Source organism: Pleurodeles waltl, chromosome 1_2 (assembly GCF_031143425.1).
Source record: "Pleurodeles waltl isolate 20211129_DDA chromosome 1_2, aPleWal1.hap1.20221129, whole genome shotgun sequence".
NCBI lineage: Eukaryota > Metazoa > Chordata > Amphibia > Caudata > Salamandridae > Pleurodeles > Pleurodeles waltl.
In genome coordinates this window covers 19,644,782-19,667,431 of record NC_090437.1, presented here as the reverse complement: position 1 = coordinate 19,667,431, position 22,650 = coordinate 19,644,782, and the positions used below count along the sequence as shown (strand labels likewise).

The window sequence follows — 22,650 nt, the reverse complement described above, 5'->3', positions numbered from 1 at the left end:
CTTGTAAGGAAATGGCTCCCTTTTGCAGTTACCCCCCACTTTTTGCCTGATACTGATGCTCTCTTGACTGAGAAGTGTGCTGGGACCCTGCTAACCAGGCCCCAGCACCAGTGTTCTTTCACCTAAAATGTACCATTGTTTCCACAATTGGCACACCCCTGGCACACAGATAAGTCCCTTGTAAAAGGTACCAGTGGTACCAAGGGCCCTGTGAGCAGGGAAGGTCCCTAAGGGCTGCAGCATATGTTGTGCCACCCTAAGGGACCCCTCACCTAACCCATGCACACTGCCATTGCAGATTGTGTGTGTTGGTGGGGAGAAAAAGGCAAAGTCGACATGGCATCCCCCTCAGCATGCCATGCACACAAAATACTGCCTGTGGCATAGGTAAGTCACCCCTCTAGCAGGCCATACAGCCCTAAGGCAAGGTGCACTATACCACAGGTGAGGGCATAGCTGCATGAGCAATATGCCCCTACAGTGTCTAAGTCTATTCTTAGACATTGTAAGTACAGTTGTGGCCATATTAGTATATGGTCTGGGAGTTTGTCAAAAACGAACTCTAAAGCTCCATAATGGCTACACTGAATACTGGGAAGTTTGGTATCAAACTTCTCAGAATAATAAGCCCACACTGATGCCAGTGTTGGATTTATTAAAAAATGCACACAGAGGGCATCTTATAGATGCCCCCTGTATTTTACCCAATTGTTCAGTGCAAGACTGACTGGTCTGTGCCAGCCTGCTGCTGAGAGACGAGTTTCTGACCCCATGTGGTGAGGGCCTTTGTGCTCTCTGAAGACAGAAACAAAAGCCTGATCTGGGTGGAGGTGCTTCACACTTCCCCCCTGCAGGAACTGTAACACCTAGCAGTGAGCCTCAAAGGCTCAGGCTTCATATTACAATGCCCCAGGGCACTCCAGCTAGTGGAGATGCCCGCCCCCTGGATACAGCCCCCGCTTTTGGCAGCAAGTCCAGGGGATATAATGAGGAAAACAAGGAGGAGTCACCCCCCAGTCAGGACAGCCCCTAAAGTGTCCTGAGCTGAGGTGACTCTTACTTTTAGAAATCCTCAATCTTGTAGAAGGAGGATTCCCCTAATAGGATTAGGGATGTGCCCCCCTCCCCACAGGGAGGAGGCACAAAGAGGGTGTAGCTACCCTCAAGGACAGTAGCCATTGGCTACTGCCCTCCCAGACCTAAACACACCCCTAAACCTAGGAAATCAGATTCCTGCAACCTAAAGAAGAAGAAGGACTGCTGACCTGAAGCCCTGCAGTGAAGACGGAGACGACAACTGATTTGGCCCCAGCCCCACCAGCCTGTCTCCCTACTTCGAAGAAAACTGCAACAGTGACGCATCCAACAGGGTCCAGCGACCTCTGAAGCCTCAGAGGACTACCCTGCATCTAAAGGACCAAGAAGCTCCCAAGAACAGCAGCCCTGTTCAACAAACTGCAACTTTCTGCAACAAAGAAGCAACTTTTAAGGACCACACGTTTCCCGCCGGAAGCGTGAGACTTGCCACTCTGCACCCGACGCCCCCGGCTCGACCTGCGGAAAACTAACACTACAGGGAGGACTCCCCAGCGACTGCGAGCTCGTGAGTAGCCAGAGTTTAACCCCCTGAGTCCCCACTGCGACACCTGCAGAGGAAATCCAGAGGTTCCCCTGACCGCGACTGCCTGTAACAAGGAACCCGACGCCTGGAACCAGCACTGTACCCGCAGCCCCCAGGACCTGAAGGAACCGAACTCCAGTGCAGGAGCGACCCCCAGGCGACCCTCTGCCTAGCCCAGGTGGTGGCTACCCCGAGGAGCCGCCCCTGTGCCTGCCTGCATCATTGAAGAGACCCCCGGGTCTCCCTATTGATTCCTATCAGAAACCCGATGACTGTTTGCACTCTGCACCTGGCCACCCCTGTGCCGGTGAGGGTGTACTTTCTGTGCGTGCTTGTGTCCCCCCGGTGCCCTACAAAACACCCCTGGTCTGCCCTCCGAGGACGCGGGTACTTACCTGTTGGTAGACTGGAACCGGGGAACCCCTATTTCCATTGAAGCCTATGTATTTTGGGCACCACTTTGACCTCTGCACCTGACCGGCCCTGAGCTGCTGGTGTGGTAACTTTGGGGTTGCCCTGAACCCCCAACGGTGGGCTACCTTGGATCCAACTTTGAAACCTGTAAGTGTTTTACTTACCTGTGAACGTAACAAATACTTACCTCTCCCAGGAACTGTTGATTTTTGCACAGTGTCCACTTTTTAAATAGCTTATCGACATTTTTGTCAAAACTGTACATGCTATTTGATTATTCAAAGTTCCTAGAATACCTGAGTGAAATACCTTTCATTTGAAGTATTACTTGTAAATCTTTAACCTGTGGTTCTTAAAATAAACTAAGAAAATATATTTTTCTATATAAAAACCTATTGGCCTGGAGTAAGTCTTTGAGTGTGTGTTCCTCATTTATTGCCTGTGGGTGTACAACAAATGCTTAACACTACCCTCTGATAAGCCTGCTGCTCGACCACACTACCACAAAATAGAGCATTCGAATTATATCTTTTTGCCACTATCTTACCTCTAAGGGGAACCCTTGGACTCTGTGCACACTATTTCTTAATTTGAAATAGTATATACAGAGCTAGCTTCCTACATTGGTGGATCAGCGGTGGGGTACAAGACTTTGCATTTGCTGGACTACTCAGCCAATACCTGATCGCACAACTAAATTCCAAAAATTGTCATTAGAAACTGATTTTTGAAATTTGAGCTATTTTTCTAAATTTGTAAAAGTCCTGATAGGGCCTTGTGTTAGTCCCTGTTAGCATTTCTTTTAGAGTTTAAAAGTTTTGTAAAAGTTTGGATTAAGTTCTAGAGATAGTTTTAGATTCTTAAAAAGTATCCCAACTTTTAGAGAAATAATGTCTACTGCAGAAGAGATGGTGGTGGAGCTCAACCTCACCCCTTACCTGCATCTTAGGATGTCAGAGTTAAGGACTCTCTGCAAAATCAAATTAATACAACTTCAAAAGAAAACAGGACTGCATTCATTGCTTTTCAACCAAAAATAAAAATAGCTTGAAAAACATATGCTTTAATGGTTACAAAGAGAGTGATATTGTACTTTGTCCCCGCTGTCGGGGAGGGATACACACTAAAAAAAGGCATGACAAATGCATGCCATAAACAAATAGGAAGAAAAAATAAGAAAGTAACAATGCAACCAGCAAACATCAAATCTATGGGCAGTCTGGGAGCCCAAAAACTGCATACAGCATGTCTCAAAAAGACAGCAAATGTGCTGCCTAGGCTCAAGCTAAAAACTATTTTGATGAAAACCCTATTTAAAATCAGGATGTAAATGCTGCATTAATCTGTTTTGTGCTACACCGAATTTCTAATTTCATCCAGAATGAAACCCCAGGAAACAGGAAAGAAATACAGATTATGTACAAACAGAACTTTCACATCACTCACAAGTCCAACCATTTCCGAATCTGGGCCAAAACAAGGGCTCGATGATGAATAGTTTCCAAATTTCCTCGTGGCATCTGAAAGGAAAGGACAAGTTAATGAACAAACACAAATACTCACAAAAAGATGCCCACATGGATGAGTTAAAATCATTCATATCGCTCAGTAGGGAGTTTATGATCTGATCAGATAACATTGTCTTTTAACACATATCATGGGAAAACTAGTATAATTCAGTAAAGTCAGAGGACTGATTGAGTACGCCCTACAATTCTTATATAGTCACAACATGCTGACTTAACTGAGGAGACATCGTAAAACTTTTCCTCTAATCTGAGAAGGCAAATATCGAGCCACTTTTCACAAATGTAATCAGACGTTTGCTTGAACATAAATCATTTTTAGGAAGGACTAAGAAAGGTGCAAGTTCACAGGCTAAAGCAGAGGGTCAAGTTACCAAAGCTGTTCTTTACCAAAAGTGGAAAAGATGAGCCCTTTAAGATGGACAGCTGGAAAGCAACACCCAATACTACCCTCAGCACTTCCACTCTAGCCAGCCCATCATCCAGCCTTGGGACCACACACATTATTTGTTACCTAAAGAAATATACCAGCACTTTTCACATTAAACAAAGAAAATCTCAAGACTCTAAGCACCACAGTGTCAATCAATAGGTCCTCCATGCCACCATCTGTTTGTGATGCTGTTAGTTCCACTTACTTATAGAACCATGTGACCTTGTTTCAACACAACCTCAGTTATCCTACACCAACTCTATCCTAGACCCTTTGCACCACTATAACTCAATATTACCCAGCCTCTGAACTAAAACCAGGCTTACCATTTTCCTGTCAACTACCTCCCACACTAGTCACCAGCTTTCTCCCTCTCTGTTCAACCAGTCTCCTGATACACCCCAACTGAAGCTCACCCCTACTATCAACACAAAAACCATTCCCTGTGCTCTCTCCAACTCATAAAATCCTGAAACTACCAAACCTCTGACCCACTACTTCAGAGTCCTCTCTTGTCTGACAACCCTCTTTCAACCATTTGCCAGTCTGAAAACAATCCTCAATGTTTGAAACAGCTGAAGTATTCCACTACTCAAGCAGCAGGCAGCTAACTCCTCCATTCCTGATTATCACTTAACTAACAATGCAAATCAATTTGCAAAATGCTCAAAAAACTTGTGAACACTCACTTATTTCACATTAAAAACACTTCTACCGAATCCTTAATGTTGATGGCACACTATCCACTCCTCAGTATGTCAAACACATTTATCTAGCTGCATCATCCCGACCGACATCATGGCTTCTCTCTCATCTTAATTCATCTTGACCCCACTACTCAACTCAAAGCAACTGGCAGCCTCACAACCCTGAATATCCGCTCCTCACCAAGCATGACTAGCGTAATGCTTAGATGTTTTCATCCTATCCACAGAATCACTTTTTTCTTGGCACCCTTCTCCATTAACATCTAGACTACTACTTAACGTTCACAAAGGGTCTGGTCCTGATCCTCCATCTCTTCTTTGAAGACCTAACCTTCCTTGGATGATATTATTTCCTCAGGATTTGAATTTTGCCAGTCTATAAAGGGGAGGCAAACCTCCTTACCCATTTACTCTCCTACCTCCAGACTCAAGTAGCAGGCCGCCTATTAGTCATTCATCACTAAATCGGCATTCAGACATTTGCACATGCTGCATTTGTGGTTACCTATTTATCTGCTTTTTCCACCTCATGCCACCTGACCTTCACCTCTACGCTAGGAATCACAGAGTGCCAGGCTTTTCTCATTTACAGCAAGAGTTGTTCATTGGCATTATTGCCAGTCACCAACTATTAGTTGTGGATTATCTGAAAGGTCTTCACTTCAGGAAAGGCACTTATTTAAATGTTGAAAATTCAGAAAATGTAATTCTGAAAAAGCCTCCTAGTCAGCCTCTCAAATTGCTCATTCTCCATTTTCTGAAAACATAGTTAACTTTGCTAAATGAACCTTTAGTTAAGTCACCTCTCACAACTCAAGCTCTCTAGAACACGGCCACCAGTTGGAAGATCCTCCATTTTCTATAAACCTGTATCCTATTTATTATGCTTTATATATTATTTGCTGCAATTAAGTCTAATCATTATTCATAAAATAGCCTATAAATACCCAAACTGTCATTTGCTCCATGTGCTATTTTCTTGTTATATATTTTTTCTGATTGAAATGGTTATGGCTGAGTTCAATACATTAATAAACCATTAAAGATATGTTATTGTAACTGCAGGGCAAAGAAAAAAACAAAATACGCAAATGACACCCCTTTCTGAATAAAAACAAATCATACTGTAAAAAAGGAATTATGTTTAGCTTCTGATCTAGAAACCTTTATCACCACTATTTTCCTTGCTGTTAATTTCTGAAAATGCCAAATTGACAAAATGTTTGCCACAAAAGAAAACGTCTTTTTAGTAGATACTGTATCTACCTGTCGATTCTACACTTACTAAATATCTCCAAGCACCATGCCTCTGCTCTCCAGTTCCTCTACATCGGTGTCCTGCCCCAAGGGTGGGTGCAGCCAACACTACAGTGTGGATGATAGAAGGACATCCCTCAAGACAGATCACACTGGGGGCCACCTGATCACTAACATGTTCCAACAGCTACCTGAGGTGCCACCACTGGAGAGCCCTCATGGGCCAGCATGCATGCGTGACCACTAAGATAGAGGAAGCCAGCATACCTAACAGGTGAAGAACTGTTTGGAATCCAAGCTTCCTCCCAAAACATCTGAGTCATTACGCAAATATCCCTGATCCTCTGTAGAGAAGATAAGGCTCTGGGCGATGCTGTATCCAGTACTGGCCCTATGACCAGGAGGCGCTTGAAGGGATTTAGGTGAGACTGGAGCATGGTGATGGAAAGGCCCAAGTTGAACAACAGAGATGCTTTTGACTGTTAGTGGTGTGACACAATCTGCAGTGAACCAGCTTTGCGCAGCTAGTTATACAGGTCAGGGAACATTGGGATTCCAGACCTCCATAGATGGGCCACGACCACTGCCATCACCTTTGTGTAGAATTTAGGTGTTGATGTCAATCCCAACAGGATGACTGCAAACTTGTAGTGAAGGACCATACCGTTAAAGACAAGCACCTTCTGTGCAACTGCGGAATCGCTATGTGGAAATACACAACCTGCAAGTAAAATGACACCATCCAGTCTCTCGCATCCTGCACCAAAAGTATCTGAGACACAGAAAGCACCTGGTCCTTTAACTTGCAGAAGAAAGTTCAAGATATTGAGGTCTAGGAAATTAGTCTTTACCCTGCTCCAATGGGAACAGTCAAGCCCACACTGCTAGGCCAGGTCCTTCCTGAACCGTAACACAAGCAACCCAGGACCGCTTTCGTACTAGTAGTTTGAGCCAGACTGCTACTATTGTGGCAGGGTCAAGACTTAGCTACATAGGCTGGGTCAAACATGAGGTTGAATGGTGTGCAAAATAACAATGGACTGGGATGCAGCCAAAAATAATTAATTACCAGTGGCTACAATTAATTTGAGCATTCTATCCATCACTATTCTGTATACTTTTGTGTTTCATCAAGATGAGTATGCCCACACGTGGATTCCATGCACACTGTGTCACCGGAACCAAGCTATACTTGGCTGATGAGCCCTAACTAGGGGAAAAGAAGTGCTGGGTTGCTAGTGTTCGGTTAAGGGATGATCTGTACTGGCAGTTCGGGCTGAACTGTTCAAATTGGAGCAGGGTCAAGATTGATTTTTATATGGCTGGGTCCAAAATGAGGTTGCATGGTTAGCATAATAACAATGGACTGGGATGTGTCTCCGAATATTTACCAGTGGCTAAGATTAATTTGAGAATTCCATCCATCACTTTTTTGTATACTTTAGTGTGTCACCCAATGTGGCATAGGTATGACCAGACGTGGGTCTTGTGCACACTATGTCACTGTAACCAAGCTATACCTGACAGGAAACGGGCACTATGTTGTATGTGTACTGGTTCAGGGAGGACCTGGCCTGGCAGTTGGCTTTAGTCTCAACTGTGGGTTAAGGAGGCTCAGGTACATCAGCTTTCCTTATCACCACATGAATCGTTGCAATTTCAGAGTGTGTGACCCTGAAGCACAGTCCATTTCTACATCTGCAGAAGTAACTAGCCCACTAGCCTGCTGCAAGGTCAAGTAGTATGCTGTATTGCAAAACAGAGGTGTTAAACTGCTTCTTCCAGCTGGATGATATCTGGCATCTGAATTAGGTCGCAGTCTACTACAAATAAATCATGCATAGTCTGCCAGTATGTCTGTCTATAAGTATCTACCTGCCCGTCCCTGTATTGTTGTTCTTCAACTATTTGCTGGGTGTCCCTGCTAGAAGTCTGCAGTATTTCTCTGGATTTAGTTGGAGGCACGCCAGAGATGGTGCAGAGGGTAGCGAGTCAGCCTTGACACTGGAGGCAACGGAGTGGCAACTGCTGAATGATCAGTGCCAGGAAGCCTTCAAGTGGTGCTGGGTGCGTTCAGAGAAGAAAAGGAGGGAACAAATGGTTCAGAAGGGGAGACCCTCTGGCAGTACTCTGAATGGAGCCCCAGAGCGTCCCATGGAAACTAGAATTGTACAAGAGTGGATTGCGGCACCCCAAATAATACCAACATAGCATGCAACTCGCTCCTGATACAGGAAACTCAGGGAAAGCCTGAAGTGATACCAATGTGAAAAAGGACCTGAGCCTGGCAGAGGTGCAGGTGACTTCACTGGTAGAAGCTCCCCTGGAGGAGTGATTTCTTTTATTTCTGGTTCTGAAGACTACTCCACAAGGGGCGGAGAGCACTGAGGAGACTTACCTCCTCAACAAGCAAGAGGTTTTGGTGATTTGTCCCCAGGCCTCACTTCATATGTTTTCCTTTGGAAACTTGGAAGTAGAGGAGGATTTAGACTGAGATTTAGATCAAGAAATTGAACAACATCGAGCCTGCGCTCATCATGGGTCATAAGCAGTTTGGCTTCATGCTCCTTGATGGTCTTGGGATTCATGCTGAGTCCTATGTCACGGCACTCTTCGTCTTACCTGAACCCATGCCTCGAGCAAAAGCACCACAAGCAACCTTCATATAGGTCAGTAATCAACATTTGCAGGAGGGCTTGAACCCTTACATTTTGGGAATTAAATGTTAAGCACTGCACTTTATCTGTGTAAAGCGTCGAAAGACAAAGAGAGAGTGCTCTGGATGTGTCACAGGGTGCAAGAAAATGGGAGATGACGTTGGTGTGCCTGGGTGGACGCACTATGGCTTTAGTGAAATCAAAGTCTCTAGATCCAGTCTGATCCCTGGAGATGTTCAAAAAGTGAGTAATATGCAGGCAGGACTCAGCACCAGAATAGAGGGTGTTCCAAATTAGACTAACAGCAACAATGATGGATGGAAGAAGACAGTCACAAACTGCTACAACTGAAAGGCTGTAGACGCTGCATTAGTTGAGCAAAGAACATAACAAACTCTAACCTGTAGGATGACCTTAGTGTCCTGAGGAACAAGAGATACGATTCGAGAGCCACGTTCTACTTTGCGAAGTGTCTCATCATTGGCCACAGAAGTGTCACTTAGAAGACCTTGGAGCCCTTGAAAAAGAAAATATGGTGAAACTGAGAATCAAAACCCCCCAAAAAACACAAGTACACTTAAACTCACACATCAGGTACTAGGACTTCCAGGCCCATTTATCTTGACGCCATGAGAGGAGGCAAGGGTAACAGGAAAATAGCTTGGGAGTGGTAAGGGAGGTCATATCATTTGATGATCTAATGGGGAGCAGCTTGTCTTCATAATGAAGGGTGCGGAGGAGAGGCAGTAAAGTAAAGGAGAAAAATGGCAGAAGCTTGAACTGAAAGAAAGTAAAAAAATAAATAGCATATAAATATGTACAAAAACAAAGGTTAAAGCAACATTATAGTTAGGTGCTGAAATGAGTAAAAAACATCTAAAAACAAAAATAAAAACATTGACATTCACCAATTATAATTCAGTGGGTTACTTATAACGTGCACCCCCATCATGCCCTGCGTATGACTTTACATATAACATATAACATCACTCATAAAGTGTTAAATGACAATATTGATGACATCACTGAGAACAACTCTAGTGACATAATTAATGACATTACTGATGGCATCATTCAAGCTACTGCGCCTCAAATATCTCTATAAACCACGGAATGACTTGAGAAAAGTAAGTAGCAGAGAGCAAACCAGTCAGTCAAATACAAGTTTATTCGCCTTCAGAAAATCCACAACACAGATAAACTTCAAAAAACTTTTCTTCTAAATGCACAGAATAAAAATCGATCTTACAAAAAGATAAAATATTGTAAACAGAGCAGTTTAACCTAAACACAGATTTCAGCAGCACTTATAAATCACATGCACAAACCATAAACTAATCTTTATCTTGCATCAGTTATTACAGCCATTAAAAACTTCGATAGACAAAAACAAACCTTTTCCGTGGCTAAAAATTGCAAATACAAAAATGCAGACCTCACCTGCTCAGTTAAAAGAGGGGTTTTATATACTTATCCCTAAGAGGGGTTTTATAAGGGCATACCAGTACTACATGAACAAGCTGGGAGATCAGAAGCTTTACACCATGTCCCTCCTGGGGCAATCAGCTGAGGAAATAGGTCCAGCCTAAAATAACTAAGTAATCTGCTATGCCACTGGGCATATCAATGGAAAGATACGGCTCAACACCAGGAACAGTTTTTGTCATAGCAGATTTCCGAAAAGATACCTTTTGTAGAGCAGAAGCTTCCCTCTCTGCAGCCACATTCGAAGAAAAGCTTCCCTCAGCCAAGCAACATTCTGCTTAGTAATGCCCTTAGGATTTGAAAAAACTCAGGCCTCCCCAGGCTTCAAAGGTGTCCTTGACATAAATCAACCATGGTATATTTGCCATGCCATCTAGGTGCATGCAATCCTCAATGATTGACCCATTAGGACTCAGTTCAACCTTCCTCCAGATGGCACACCACAACAAAAGTAGACGCATGTGAATATAATCAGCAATGGATCCCACTCCCGGCTCCTCATGAAGAATCTCTGTCGCACTGCCTTGCCCAACACCCAAAAGACCCATTAAAAATGTGTTTACTGCAACCCCCAGGGCATCTACGTTTACATATCCTCATATGTCATAACCAAAAGAGGAGATGGGTAGACATTTGGCATTATAAATTTCCAACATAGGTCTCAACGGTCTGTGGCCTAAACGTAAAGAGAATTCACAAACTGTCAGCATCAGGGCAGTGCGCGCTCTACGGGCGACTAAAATGCAAAAACCTAGCCATTTCAAGCTAACATAATTTATGCATTGTACTGATATGATGTTGTTTAGCCTTTTGCATTGCAGAGTTTAATCTTGAAGACCTATGTTCAGCATGCATATAAATACTGTTCACTGCTGCAGGCTTTCAGACTGTGTCAGGGTGTGGTCCCCTTCCAGAGCCTTCTAGAAGTTTTCCCTGCAGCATGCCTGGGTGAGGTTTGTGGGCTGGGCCAAGACTCTATATAAGGGAGCCAGCCCAGCTCCACGTGCTCACTATTCAGAGGTCCCAGTGCAGAGCAGCAGCAACTTCCTCAGCTCCTGTTCCAGCGGCCTACTTTGATCCTCCAGGCCTCGCCCTCTTTTCACTTCAATTGGTGATTCTAGATCAGGGCGGTAAGACGGAGGTGGGGCTGGGCCCCCGTCTCCATAATCAAAGACGCTCGAGTTCTTGGTCCTATTCTTCGCATGGTAAGCGATTTGAATCTTGTTCGTGCGAATGGTCGTTTCATGGCATTTACATGTGGATACTCGAATCAGCAAAACACGCGATTCTCTCCTCGTGCTTAATTCATGTTATTCATTGTGCGCTACCATTTCTTGGCAGTTACATGGTGGCATTTGAATCGGCAAGACGTGCGATTCGTTTCTCGTGCTTAATTCATGTTATTCATTGTAAACTACTATTCCTTGGCAGTTACATGGTGGCCTTCGAATTGGCAAGACGCGCAATTCATTTCTCGTGCTTGATTCATGTTATTCATTGTGCGCTACCATTCCTTGGCAGTTACATGGTGGCCTTCGAATCGGCAAGGCGCGTGATTCGTTTTCCTGTGCTTTAACCCTTGATATTCATTGTGCGCTACCATCCCATGGCAGTTACATGGTGGCTTACGAATCGGCAAGACGCGCGATTCGTTTTCTTGTGCTTCAACCTTTGATATTCATTATGCGCTACCATTCCTAGGCCTTTATATGGTGGTACTCGAATCGGCAAGGCGCGTGATTCTTTCCTTGTGTGTAATTCATGTTATTCATTGTGCGCTACCATTCCTTGGCAGTCACATGGTGGCCTTCGAATCGGCAAGATGCGCGATTCGTTTCTCGTGCTTGATTCATGTTATTCATTGTGCACTACTATTCCTTGGCAGTTACATGGTGGCATTCGAATCGGCAAGACGCGTGATTCGTTTCTCGTGCTTAATTCATGTTATTCATTGTGCGCTACCATTCCTTGGCAGTCACATGGCGGCCTTCGAATCGGCAAGACGCGCGATTCGTTTCTCGTGCTTGATTCATGTTATTCATTGTGCGCTACCATTCCTTGGCAGTTACATGGTGGCATTCAAAATGGCAAGACGCGCGATTCGTTTCTCGTGCTTAATTCATGTTATTCATTGTGCGTTACCATTCCTTGGCAGTTACATGGTGCCTTCTAAACAGCAAGGCGCGCAATTCGTTTTCCTGTGCTTTAACCCTTGATATTCATTGTGTACTACCATCCCATGGCTGTTACATGGTGGCTTACGAATCGGCAAGACGCGCGATTCGTTTTCTTGTGCTTCAACCTTTGATATTCATTATGCGCTACCATTCGTAGGCTTTTATATGGTGGTACTCGAATCGGCAAGACGCGCGATTCTTTCCTTGTGTGTAATTCATGTTATTCATTGTACGCTACCATTTCCTGACATTCGTTTGGTGACTTTCGAATCGGCAAGCAGCGCGATTCCCTTTCTGTGTTAAAAAATCACGGTGTTCATTATGCGCTACCATTTTAAGACATTTACTTGGTGGTTTTCGAGTTGGCAAGTCGCCTGATTTATTTCCCCGAGTTTAATTTGTGTTATTCTTGGTGCGCAAATCATTCAATGGTATTTTCTATATATGTCAAAATCTGCAATGTGCGCAATTCATGTTCCGGCAATTTGAGGGAACAAAAGCCAGAGTTCAAGATGTACGGTTGTGTGTTCCTAATATGTTTTCTCAAAACCTGATTCATATGATGGTTTAGAAATCATTCAGATTGTTTCCTGAACCTCAGGCAAAGAGTGGTACTTGAATTTGAAAGTTGCATTTAACTTTTCTTGATTCCCTCACAGGTACCAAGTCGTCTTGAAGCCTAGTCATTTTAAGTCTATGCTTAGGTTGTCCATGCTTTCAGAATGACAATATTTAGAGTAATAGTCTAATATTTATTCATATGATAAAATCGTGATATTGTGTGTTCTAAAAAAATGTCTAACCTTTTTGCTTCCTAGAGGTCTCCTTCCCAGCTGTTCCCTTCCTAATCCCCTTTTACCCACTTGGACTCTCTTAGACTCTGTGACAATTCTAATCAGAGTATTGGAGCTGTCTTGTGGTGGAAGTGTTGGGAACGTGCACAGACCCGAGGATCTGGTAACTCTGACACAAACAGACGCTCAGGACCTTACCATTTTACCTAAATATTTCTTGAACAGGGGCTGCAAGTTAAATTTTGAGTTCAGTAAGACCCCCAAATAGGTAAAAGTCTCAACCTTACTTAAAATCTGTCCTTGAACACAAGTGTAGTAGAGAGCCCACAAACATCTACAGCATACATTGACTGTATGCACGTGTGCATCTAAGAAATACAAACAATATAGTCATGGAAACGAGTCAGATTCAGTATGCTAACATTTATACAGTGCACAGTGTCCTTGCAGAATCTCCAACAAACAAAAGTGCAGACACTGGGCATTCTTGACAATGGTGAAAAGATCTAGCCAGGGTTCTCCCCACTATTGGAAGACGCCCTGCACCTTCTCATGAAATGGACACCACTAGTGTTCTGCCAAATTACACATATTCAGTTCATACACTCTGACAGTCACAGACCCGAATAGGTGATTTGCAGTCAAGAAGATGCTGGGGCACTCAAACCACTTCCAAAGATGCTAGGCCTTTGGCACAGGACAGTGAACGCCATTCAGCCTGCCTGTCGCAATATAACACAGGGGTGGCATTGTTTACGAGAACCTGCATCAACAGGAATGCCTTCCATAACGGATACATGACACACAGCCCTAGAAGACTGATGTGAGCCAAGTGTCTACTGGAGACAAGAGAGCCCTCTCTTCTTCAAATCCCCAGATGACCTCCCCAATACACCAGTCAGCATAGTCAGCTCTGGGTATAGAAAGGAGAGTGGCCTGCTGCTGGACAAATGATGGTCTATCAGCCACTGATACCATTTTTGAGCTGTCACCTCTGAGACTTAGTTGGTGGCTGCACGATTCCTTGATTCTTGGCCCACTGGAAAATGGGCAGCGACCACACCATCACTTTCGTCAACACTTAAGGGGTACTGGTGAGGCCACAGGGGAGCAGAGTAAGCTTAAAATGCTCCTGTCCCACCCTGAGCCACAGTTAACACCTAAGAGACTGCAGGACGGGTATATACAAATTTGCACCAATCAAGAAAAAGGACCCCATTTAGTCTCGTGGATCCAGAGCAAACAGGATCTGGACCAGCGTGAGCATTTTGCATGTGTCCTTCTGGAGGAAGGCATTCAGGTGGTCGAAGATCTAGGACAGGCATTTTTCAGGACAAGGATATAGCAAGACTAATAACTCTGCCCCTTTCTGAGTCCAGTAACCTCTCACTGTACTTTGGGAAAGCAAGAGGCACTCCTCCTCTAGCATAATGGCTAGGCACTCGTCTAAAATCCACTCTGGTTTGGGAGGAATAGTGGGCGGGGAGGAAAGAAAAGGCAGGGAATAGCCATTTAGAAAAATGTTTAAGGCCCATCTGTCCGACACGATGGATCAACAACCTGGGAGGAAATGTTTAACTCTGCCCACTACTGGTTGAGTATATGCCATAAAAGGCAAGCTAAGGAGGTTTGGTGGCTGGTCCAGCGAGGGAGGAGGAACTGCAAGACGGAGGCCCCTGCTGGCCAACACGCTGCCTGCCAGATCCACATCCTTGACATGACTGGAATGTCTGTTGCATCACTGACTGGAAAGCCAGCCGCTGTCTACATGCCAGTCCTCTGGAATAGCCTCTAAGCTTTCAGAACTGATGCAGATGCTGCTTGTCAGGAGTCAACAGCCCTAAGGAGCACACTGTAGCTCTGATATATTCAAGGCATTCTAAAGCATCGTTCGCCTTTTCTCCAAAGAGACAGGACTGCACATTGCCAGAGAATCCTGCGGATTACAGCCATGCATGTCTCCAAGGAACAACATTGGTAGTGACCACCCTACCCAAGCAAACTGTAGTATGCAGGCATGCACTCATACCATATTTGACTGAGTCCTGCTTATCATGTATTGTTTTGGCCAAGGAGGTGCTAAGATTTTTAGTAGCCGTCATTAAGATCTTGCTGACCATGTCTCACAGGGCACAGTGAAGCCCAGAAGACAGACTGCATTCATGGACCACAGTGCTAGACTGGCAGAAGAAAACATACACTTGCAAAAAGTATCAACACTTTTGGGGTCCCTATCTGGAACAGTGGCTGGAATAGTTTTTTGATTCAATTTACTGGGGTTGGGTAATTCATGCTAAACTTTGGGTCACTGCGCACAAGTTCTTGATGTCTGGCCACCTGCCTATTCACACTCTGCACTAACAAGGGATCAACCAAGTAGCCATCAAAGAGTCAGTGAGGGCTTCAATAAAAGGGAAGTAAGGGCTAGGAAGTGGATGGCCCTGGCTGCAGAATTCCAGTCTGAGCATTTGTTTTAATTTCGATGGAAGGTAGGTATGCCACAGCTGCCCTCTGAACCACCACTGCAAACAAAGACCTCCCTTACATTGGTGGCCGAAGTAAGGAGGCAAGCTCTGTTTTATGAGGGGGTAACAAACCCAGTCGCATTGTGTAAATCATCTTAAAAGGCATTGTCAGTATAAACTGCGGGAAACCGTCATCAAGATCTTGAGGCAATCCCCTGCTCTGGCAGGTGATCAGAATCAGAACAAAAAACGAATGAATTTGCACTGGAAATTCAGGGGTGTCGGAACCAACTGAGGAATCGGTTTAGTGGCTGGACACTTCAAAGGCGTACAACGTACATTGTGACACCATCACACCATCTCGTTCAATGCAGAGTGGCTGGACATGGTCGAGTTTCACTTTTCTTTCTTTTGCTTGGACTATCAACAACTGGAGGACTTCAACTGTTAAAGTTGTGGGGGCAGCCTTGAAGGTGTGACAAGTTTTATTTTTCACAGATTGAATAGCGCAAGGTTATGGGCCCTTACTTATGAATTTTGCCATCCCTGCATGGATCATACGTTACATGCAGCTGACCAGTACTGTTATCGTATTTAGCCCTATGGAACAGGGCAAATGCTTAATGGGCAATCAGCAAATACCATACAAATTTTGACCTAACATCACAGCATATTATTCTGGCAAAATACAACTGCGGCCAGCATTTGGCAGAGCTAGAAGTCTGTGTGTGTGATGTGAAAGGAGATGAGAAAGGTGTGAAAAAGATTTGGTGCAAATCAGGAGTGATGTCGAGCAGGATGTCGGCAGGCCCAAGGACATCTTTAAAAATCACCATCTGCATTCTAAAAGCATCAAATAGGAAATCGGCCTCTACACATTGGTGATATTCGCTGTAGAGAACCATAACCATTCTGCTACTGGCGTTTTACCAACTAATATATATGTACAGGCTGACACCTTCAGCATCTTCACACACACTCCATAGTGAGACGGCAAGATGGCTGACCACAGAAATAAAGAAGCAAAGGACTCCAGAGACAACAAAACTTCCTTAAAACACTCAAAGGCTGATCCACTGCTACCAGAACCACCTGTCAAAATAAACGCTGACTCAAGCGCCTACATGGAAATTATCAAACAGCGTCTCGATGATCTCACATAAGACACTAAGAAAAACATGGATGTGATACACATGGATATACAAGCTTTAAAGAATGAGCTCCAGAATATGTTCAGCAAGGTTTAAGAAGCAGAAACCAGAATCAATCTACTGGAAGACTCTGCAACAAATGAAAGAATCAAACTACATAAAGCTGCATGCAAGATCAAAGCTCTCACATGAGACCTTTCAGAATTGGAAGATCGTAATCGTAGAGGTAATCTGAGTATCTTTGGACTACCTGAAAAATCGGAGCAAAATACATGTGTCAAGTTCCTGGAGGCATGGCTCCCTTGCACGGTGGGCATCATATTTGATATGGACTTTGAAATTGAAAGAGCACACCATGTGCCTATGGGTAAACCGTGCTCTGATTCACCGCACCTACGTCCCAGAGCAATGAATTTTAAACCTCTATGTTATCCACATACGGAACCATACTTTCCCACATGAGGAAAGTTCAACAGGTTTCAGGGAATGGCTCTAAAATCAACATTCAGCAAGACTACTCTGAGGATACGGTGACAATCAGGAAAGGATTCCTAGCAATCTGCCAAATTCTGAAAGATCTTAACATTCCAAATGACTTTGCTGGGCCTACGGAATTCAGTATTGTCTACCAAGGCAAAACAATGTTTTTCACTGAACCCAGTGAGCTGCAAAGCTTCCTAGACTCTTTAGTTGCGTCAGCTATGAAAATTGACAGTTGACCACCCTTCTCGACACCTTAAGTCCCCAGGACTTAACTTCTAAAACTCTGACATACAAACTGGTGTTTTTCGCCTTAATGGCAGGACCACAACACTCTTTTTGAGGAAGTGACTAATGGATGCAACATACGGAATGTTACCGGCAGTCACGTAAGATTGTTATGAGGATCCCATTGTTCTAACCGTGGTATTTTTACATGTTGTATATTGTCCTAAAGGGAGTTCATATCTCATTGCTCGTTGCTACTACGACCCTTTTCATTTTATATGTTGGTCCTTCTCTATTCTCCTCTACAACAACCTCGAACATCATTTGTGTAGTTGTCTTCCTCTAGGTTGCTACACTTCCTGTTCGATATAGTAAACATCAAGAAGCAAATAGAATAATTACTCCCAGCGACACTCATACTAATAGAACTGTTTAATTTTCGTTACTGTTTAATTTTCTGGTGCCAGCTGGTATATCATTGTTTCCTCTACTCCAACGGTGCATAGTTTGCTTGAGCCCAACAAGAACTGTTCACTCTCATGTACTTTAAACTAATAATTTTGAAAGCGGTATTAGCTAGGTCCCTGTCGTCCAGCTTTGGAGCCTTATGACACGCTAACTGATAGCACTAAGAGAAACTGCCCTGAGCTATTTATAATGTTACCATTAGTCTTTCCCAGAGGATATAATATTTTTGGATCTCATGTAAGGTACACATTATACTCTATCCAGTTGTCCCTGTCTTGTTAAAGTTTTTTATCTGATCTGTTTGAATCTTGATTCACAAGAGACTGCTTGGCCTTTCACTCAGATATTCCACTTGCAATTGTTATAAACCGGTTTCTGTTCATGTGATTAAAAATTACAGGGTTGGAGGGTCGCTAGATCTAATTAGGATGGCCCTCTCGTGGCTTTGAGCACCCTGGTTAGAACAGGGCTGGGGGAATGCAGAGCTCTTGCATTCCAGGGGGATGGTGAGTGGGTTTGTAGGAGGTTTGTTGTTGTTTGTATTATACTGTTCTTTCAGGTTTTTGTTCCACTGATTTATAATTTCTATGCACTCTTCCTAACTCTTTCTTTCCTCCCATATGTCTATATCCTTTATCTATTTTCGGGATGGCCCCCCCAGACAGCTTATCCTTACCTCCTCTCTAAAGACTATAGTTGACATACAAAGGAAAGGCACTAGAAGATCATACTTTGTCAGTAAGTTTCCTCTCCATTCCATCCCCTCACGAGACTAAACACCTATTTGGCCTCTGTTCCCATCTACTAACAATCTGAGAAAATACATCTCAACATCATGTCACACAGTATAAATATTCTCTCACTGAACACAAAAGGCATCAATCAGCCAGTCAAACACAAAACCATAGCAGACTACTGTAATAAACTGAAAGGTGACATTATTATTGGAGAAACCTCACCTCAATACATGATGCAAATTCTATAGCAACTGGATTGCAGACATCAATATTTCCCCTGCCCCACAAAAGTTAAATGGAGTGGTCACACTGGTATCGAAGAAATCTGGCATTTCAGCGATCTATCACACACACGCACACACACACCCCTGCCGGGTTCTGATACTGATGTCGTCCTCGGAAAACAGATCCACTAACAACCGTCTCAAAGAACATGAGAATTCTATTCAGAGCCTCACCAACCAACTTAGGCATTCCAAAGGCTCTAAGCTCCACCCACAATTACGCTAAATGCAATACGAATACAATCACATCCTAAACCAGAGAGCCCAGAAGTGGATGGGCATAATCAAAGCGGGAAGCTCTGTAATTATAACAAACCAGGCAAGGCTCTAGCGACATATTTAAAGTATACAAAACACAGATCTCTTATGGCAGCCATAAAAACTTGTAACTGAGATATTAGCCTTACATCACTGAAGCATTCAAGCACTTTTATGACGATCTGTATAATTCAAATGCCAATGTTCCCTTCAAAACAATTACCTTGAGTCCTCTGGGCTAATATCCCTGATTACTATTGACTGCAAAATATATGCAAAAATTATTGCACGGAGGCTTGAAGCAGTTATTCAGCTACTCATCTCACACTCCCAAACGGGCTTCTTTAAAGGAAGACATGGCGGCAGACAACATTTGAACCTTCTGCCACATACTAGGGAAAGCCAAATCAACTCTGTCTCCATTTGCAGCCTTAGCTCTAGAGGCAGAGAAGGCCTTTGATAAGGTTTCCTGACCTTTTCTGAAAGCCACTCTGCACCTCGGCAAGGACTTCATTACAACAGCAATGGCCCTATATTCCGGCCCTATGGCAAGAGTAAGGGTTAACGGACGCCTCTCTCATCCCTTTTCGCTGTTCCAAGGCACCAGAAAGGGGTGTCTATTATCTCCCCTACTCTTCCTTTTAGCGACTGAACCACTGATATCAGCATTCAAGTATAACACGAAGATCGCATGCATGCATTTCAACACGATTAAACACATAGGGGGTCATTCCAATGTTGGCGGGCGGCGGAGGCCGCCCGCCAGAATTCCCCCCTCCGAAATACCGCGCCGCGGTCAAAAGACCGCGGCGGGTATTACAAGTTTTCCCCTGGGCTGGCGGGCGGTTGCTGAAAAACCGCCCGCCATCCCAGGGGAAAACGACCTTCCCACGAGGATGCCGGCTCGTAATCGAGCCGGCGGAGTGGGAAGGTGCGACGGGTGCAGTGGCACCCGTCGCGTATTTCAGTGTCTGCAAGGCAGACACTGAAATACTTTGCGGGGCCCTCTTACAGGGGCCCCTGCCGTGCCCATGCCATTGGCATGGGCACGGCAGGGGCCCCCAGGGGCCCCGCGACCCCCCCCTACCGCCATCCTGTTCATGGCGGCTTTCCCGCCATGAACAGGATGGCGGTAGGGGGGGTCGGAATCCTCATGGCTGCGGAGCGCGCTCCGCAGCCATGGAGGATTCACACGAGCAGCGGAAAGTCGGCGGGAGACCGCTGACTTTCCGCTTCTGACCGCGGCTGAACCGCCGCGGTCAGAATGCTCGTTGGAGCACCGCCAGCCTGTTGGCGGTGCTCCCGTGGTCGGTGGCCCTGGCGGCCACCGGCCGCCAGGGTCAGAATGACCCTCATAGTGGCAGCCTACGCGGAGGACATCTTGTTATTTACAGAGGATGCCTCGCATGCCATTCCAATCATTATGAGAGAAATTGAAAGATACTCCCAAGTTGTGGGATATTCTCTAAATAAAGACAAGACTGAGGTATTCCAGCTAAACATACACTGCACACCTACTATCATTGATGGGCTAAGCTTAAAATGGCAACCGACCGCCATCAAATATCTTGGAATCTGGTTCTCATCAGATCTCAAACAACCAATGAACAAAAATTCTCCAAGAAAAATTAACGATCTCCTATCCACATGGTCCCCAAAAAAAAAATCACACGGTGGGGTTGTGTAAATATAGTAAAAATTATGACAGTGCCGCTAACTAGTTTTCTATCCAGTATGCTCCCAGTATCTCTTTCTAGTACCTTCTTTACATCTGTGGGCATGGCCATCTCTGAATTTATCTGGAATCTCTATAAAAGTTCTGAAAAAGAACATACACTCGGGTGGTGTAAATTTGACTGATTTTGCCTGATACCAAAGAGCATTGTTAATAGCACAAGCAGCAGCGTGGATTACTCCTCATCATCTAAACCATCCTCCGTGGCTCCCCATCGAGATGGGCACGATTACCCCTCTCTCTCATACTCACTATTCATAACCCATCAAAACTCCAGACAGATCAATCTCAACAAATTTCATTTGTAACAGTATCCTCTCTTCTTCTGCTCGACAAACAACTAAAATATAGGTTAAAGGAATCTTCCCTTGCTTCTCTCTGGTTCAACCACCAGAATAAATTAGATGGAAAAACAAATGTTTGTCCCGCTGGACTCACAAAGGAATACACAACATAAGCAACCTGGGTTCCAGTTTCAACACAACGCCCTTCTCTACCCTACAAACTAATTATGATCTGCCTAACATTGATTTCTATAAATGTCTTTGCTTCAAAGGAGTACTGAGAAAACTGAATCCTACTCACAAGCAATATCTCCCAAAGCTACTCAATACTCTTAAAAAAAAAAAAAAAAAAGAGGTAATCTTGCTTCTCATATACACAAACTACTTGACACATACAATGGCCAATCACCAAGTTTTTTCAACAGAAAATGGGAAACATATTCCTCACCTGCAAAAGAGACATGCATTAATTAAATGACTTGGCAAAAAATCTGGAAATCCCCCTTTGAGACCAAAATTTCCCCTTCCTTAGCTCAAACTAGACTCTGGTCTATTCACAAGAATTATTGGACATCGGATAGATTACACAAATTAGGTCTGAGGGACTCCCCCCACTGCTGGTGCTGCAACGAAGATCAAGGGGATATCCCACACATGTTCTTTTCATTTATACAAACACATCCATTCTGGGCAAAAATACAAGATCTAATACGGCAGCTCATAGGGTACCCAAAAGAAATTGATTTCCTGTCAACCGCCCTAGGATTTCATGTTAACCCACAAGCAGCACTGCTGGACAGTCATACAACATCTCTGACTGGCTTACTACTATCCTTCGGAACAAAAGTAATCTTCTCCGACTGGCAGTCAATGTCTGTTATCTCCTTTGACAAGTGGTGGAACTTACTATGTTCCATCAGGAGTGTGGATAACACTTTATACTCAAGAGTATATGGCTCCTCCAACTCGAGACAACTGGGACGTTCTGGACATATTTTTAGGGGAGCACAAGCCTCCATAACACCCCGTTAGTTTGGCGTAGGTCTCTTCAAGGGAATATTCTTCTTCATCCTCAGGTAGCCATGCCATCCCTGTTCCCACCCTTCCTATTCTCTACTCTTTCTATTACTTCTGTGCTTTTCTATCCTCTTCTTTTGCTTTAGATCAGCGGATTGGTTTCTGTAGTACACTCCAGCCTACAAGTCTTACTTCCATACATGTATAGTAATATTACTGATCACAGGTTTCTATATGTAAGGACTGTTTATGAGAGTATAGAATATGTTGTCACACCTTGATTGCTACCGATCAATGTTGTAGCTAATATGGTGCTACTACCGTCTCTACTACTATATTTCATAGACCGTTGGAGTGTCCTTTTTTTTTTTTTTAAATAAAAATTACCTGAAATCAAAAAAGAGCAATTTGCATATGGCTGGGTCCAAACTAGAATGGCATAGGTAGCAAATAAAAATATGCATTTAGGCCC

General features: G+C 44.1%; 1 protein-coding gene across 1 annotated transcript in view; it reads right to left on the bottom strand.

Annotated features, from left to right (window-relative positions):
* ELP1 (elongator acetyltransferase complex subunit 1) overlaps positions 1 to 22,650 on the bottom strand; it is an 886,544-nt gene that overhangs the window by 580,961 nt on the left and 282,933 nt on the right. The window contains exons 19-20 of the mRNA XM_069235684.1: positions 9,017 to 9,132; positions 3,482 to 3,555 (exon numbers count right to left, since the gene is read on the bottom strand). Coding sequence (XP_069091785.1) covers positions 3,482 to 3,555; positions 9,017 to 9,132 — 190 coding nt within the window. The remainder of the gene's footprint in view (positions 1 to 3,481; positions 3,556 to 9,016; positions 9,133 to 22,650) is intronic.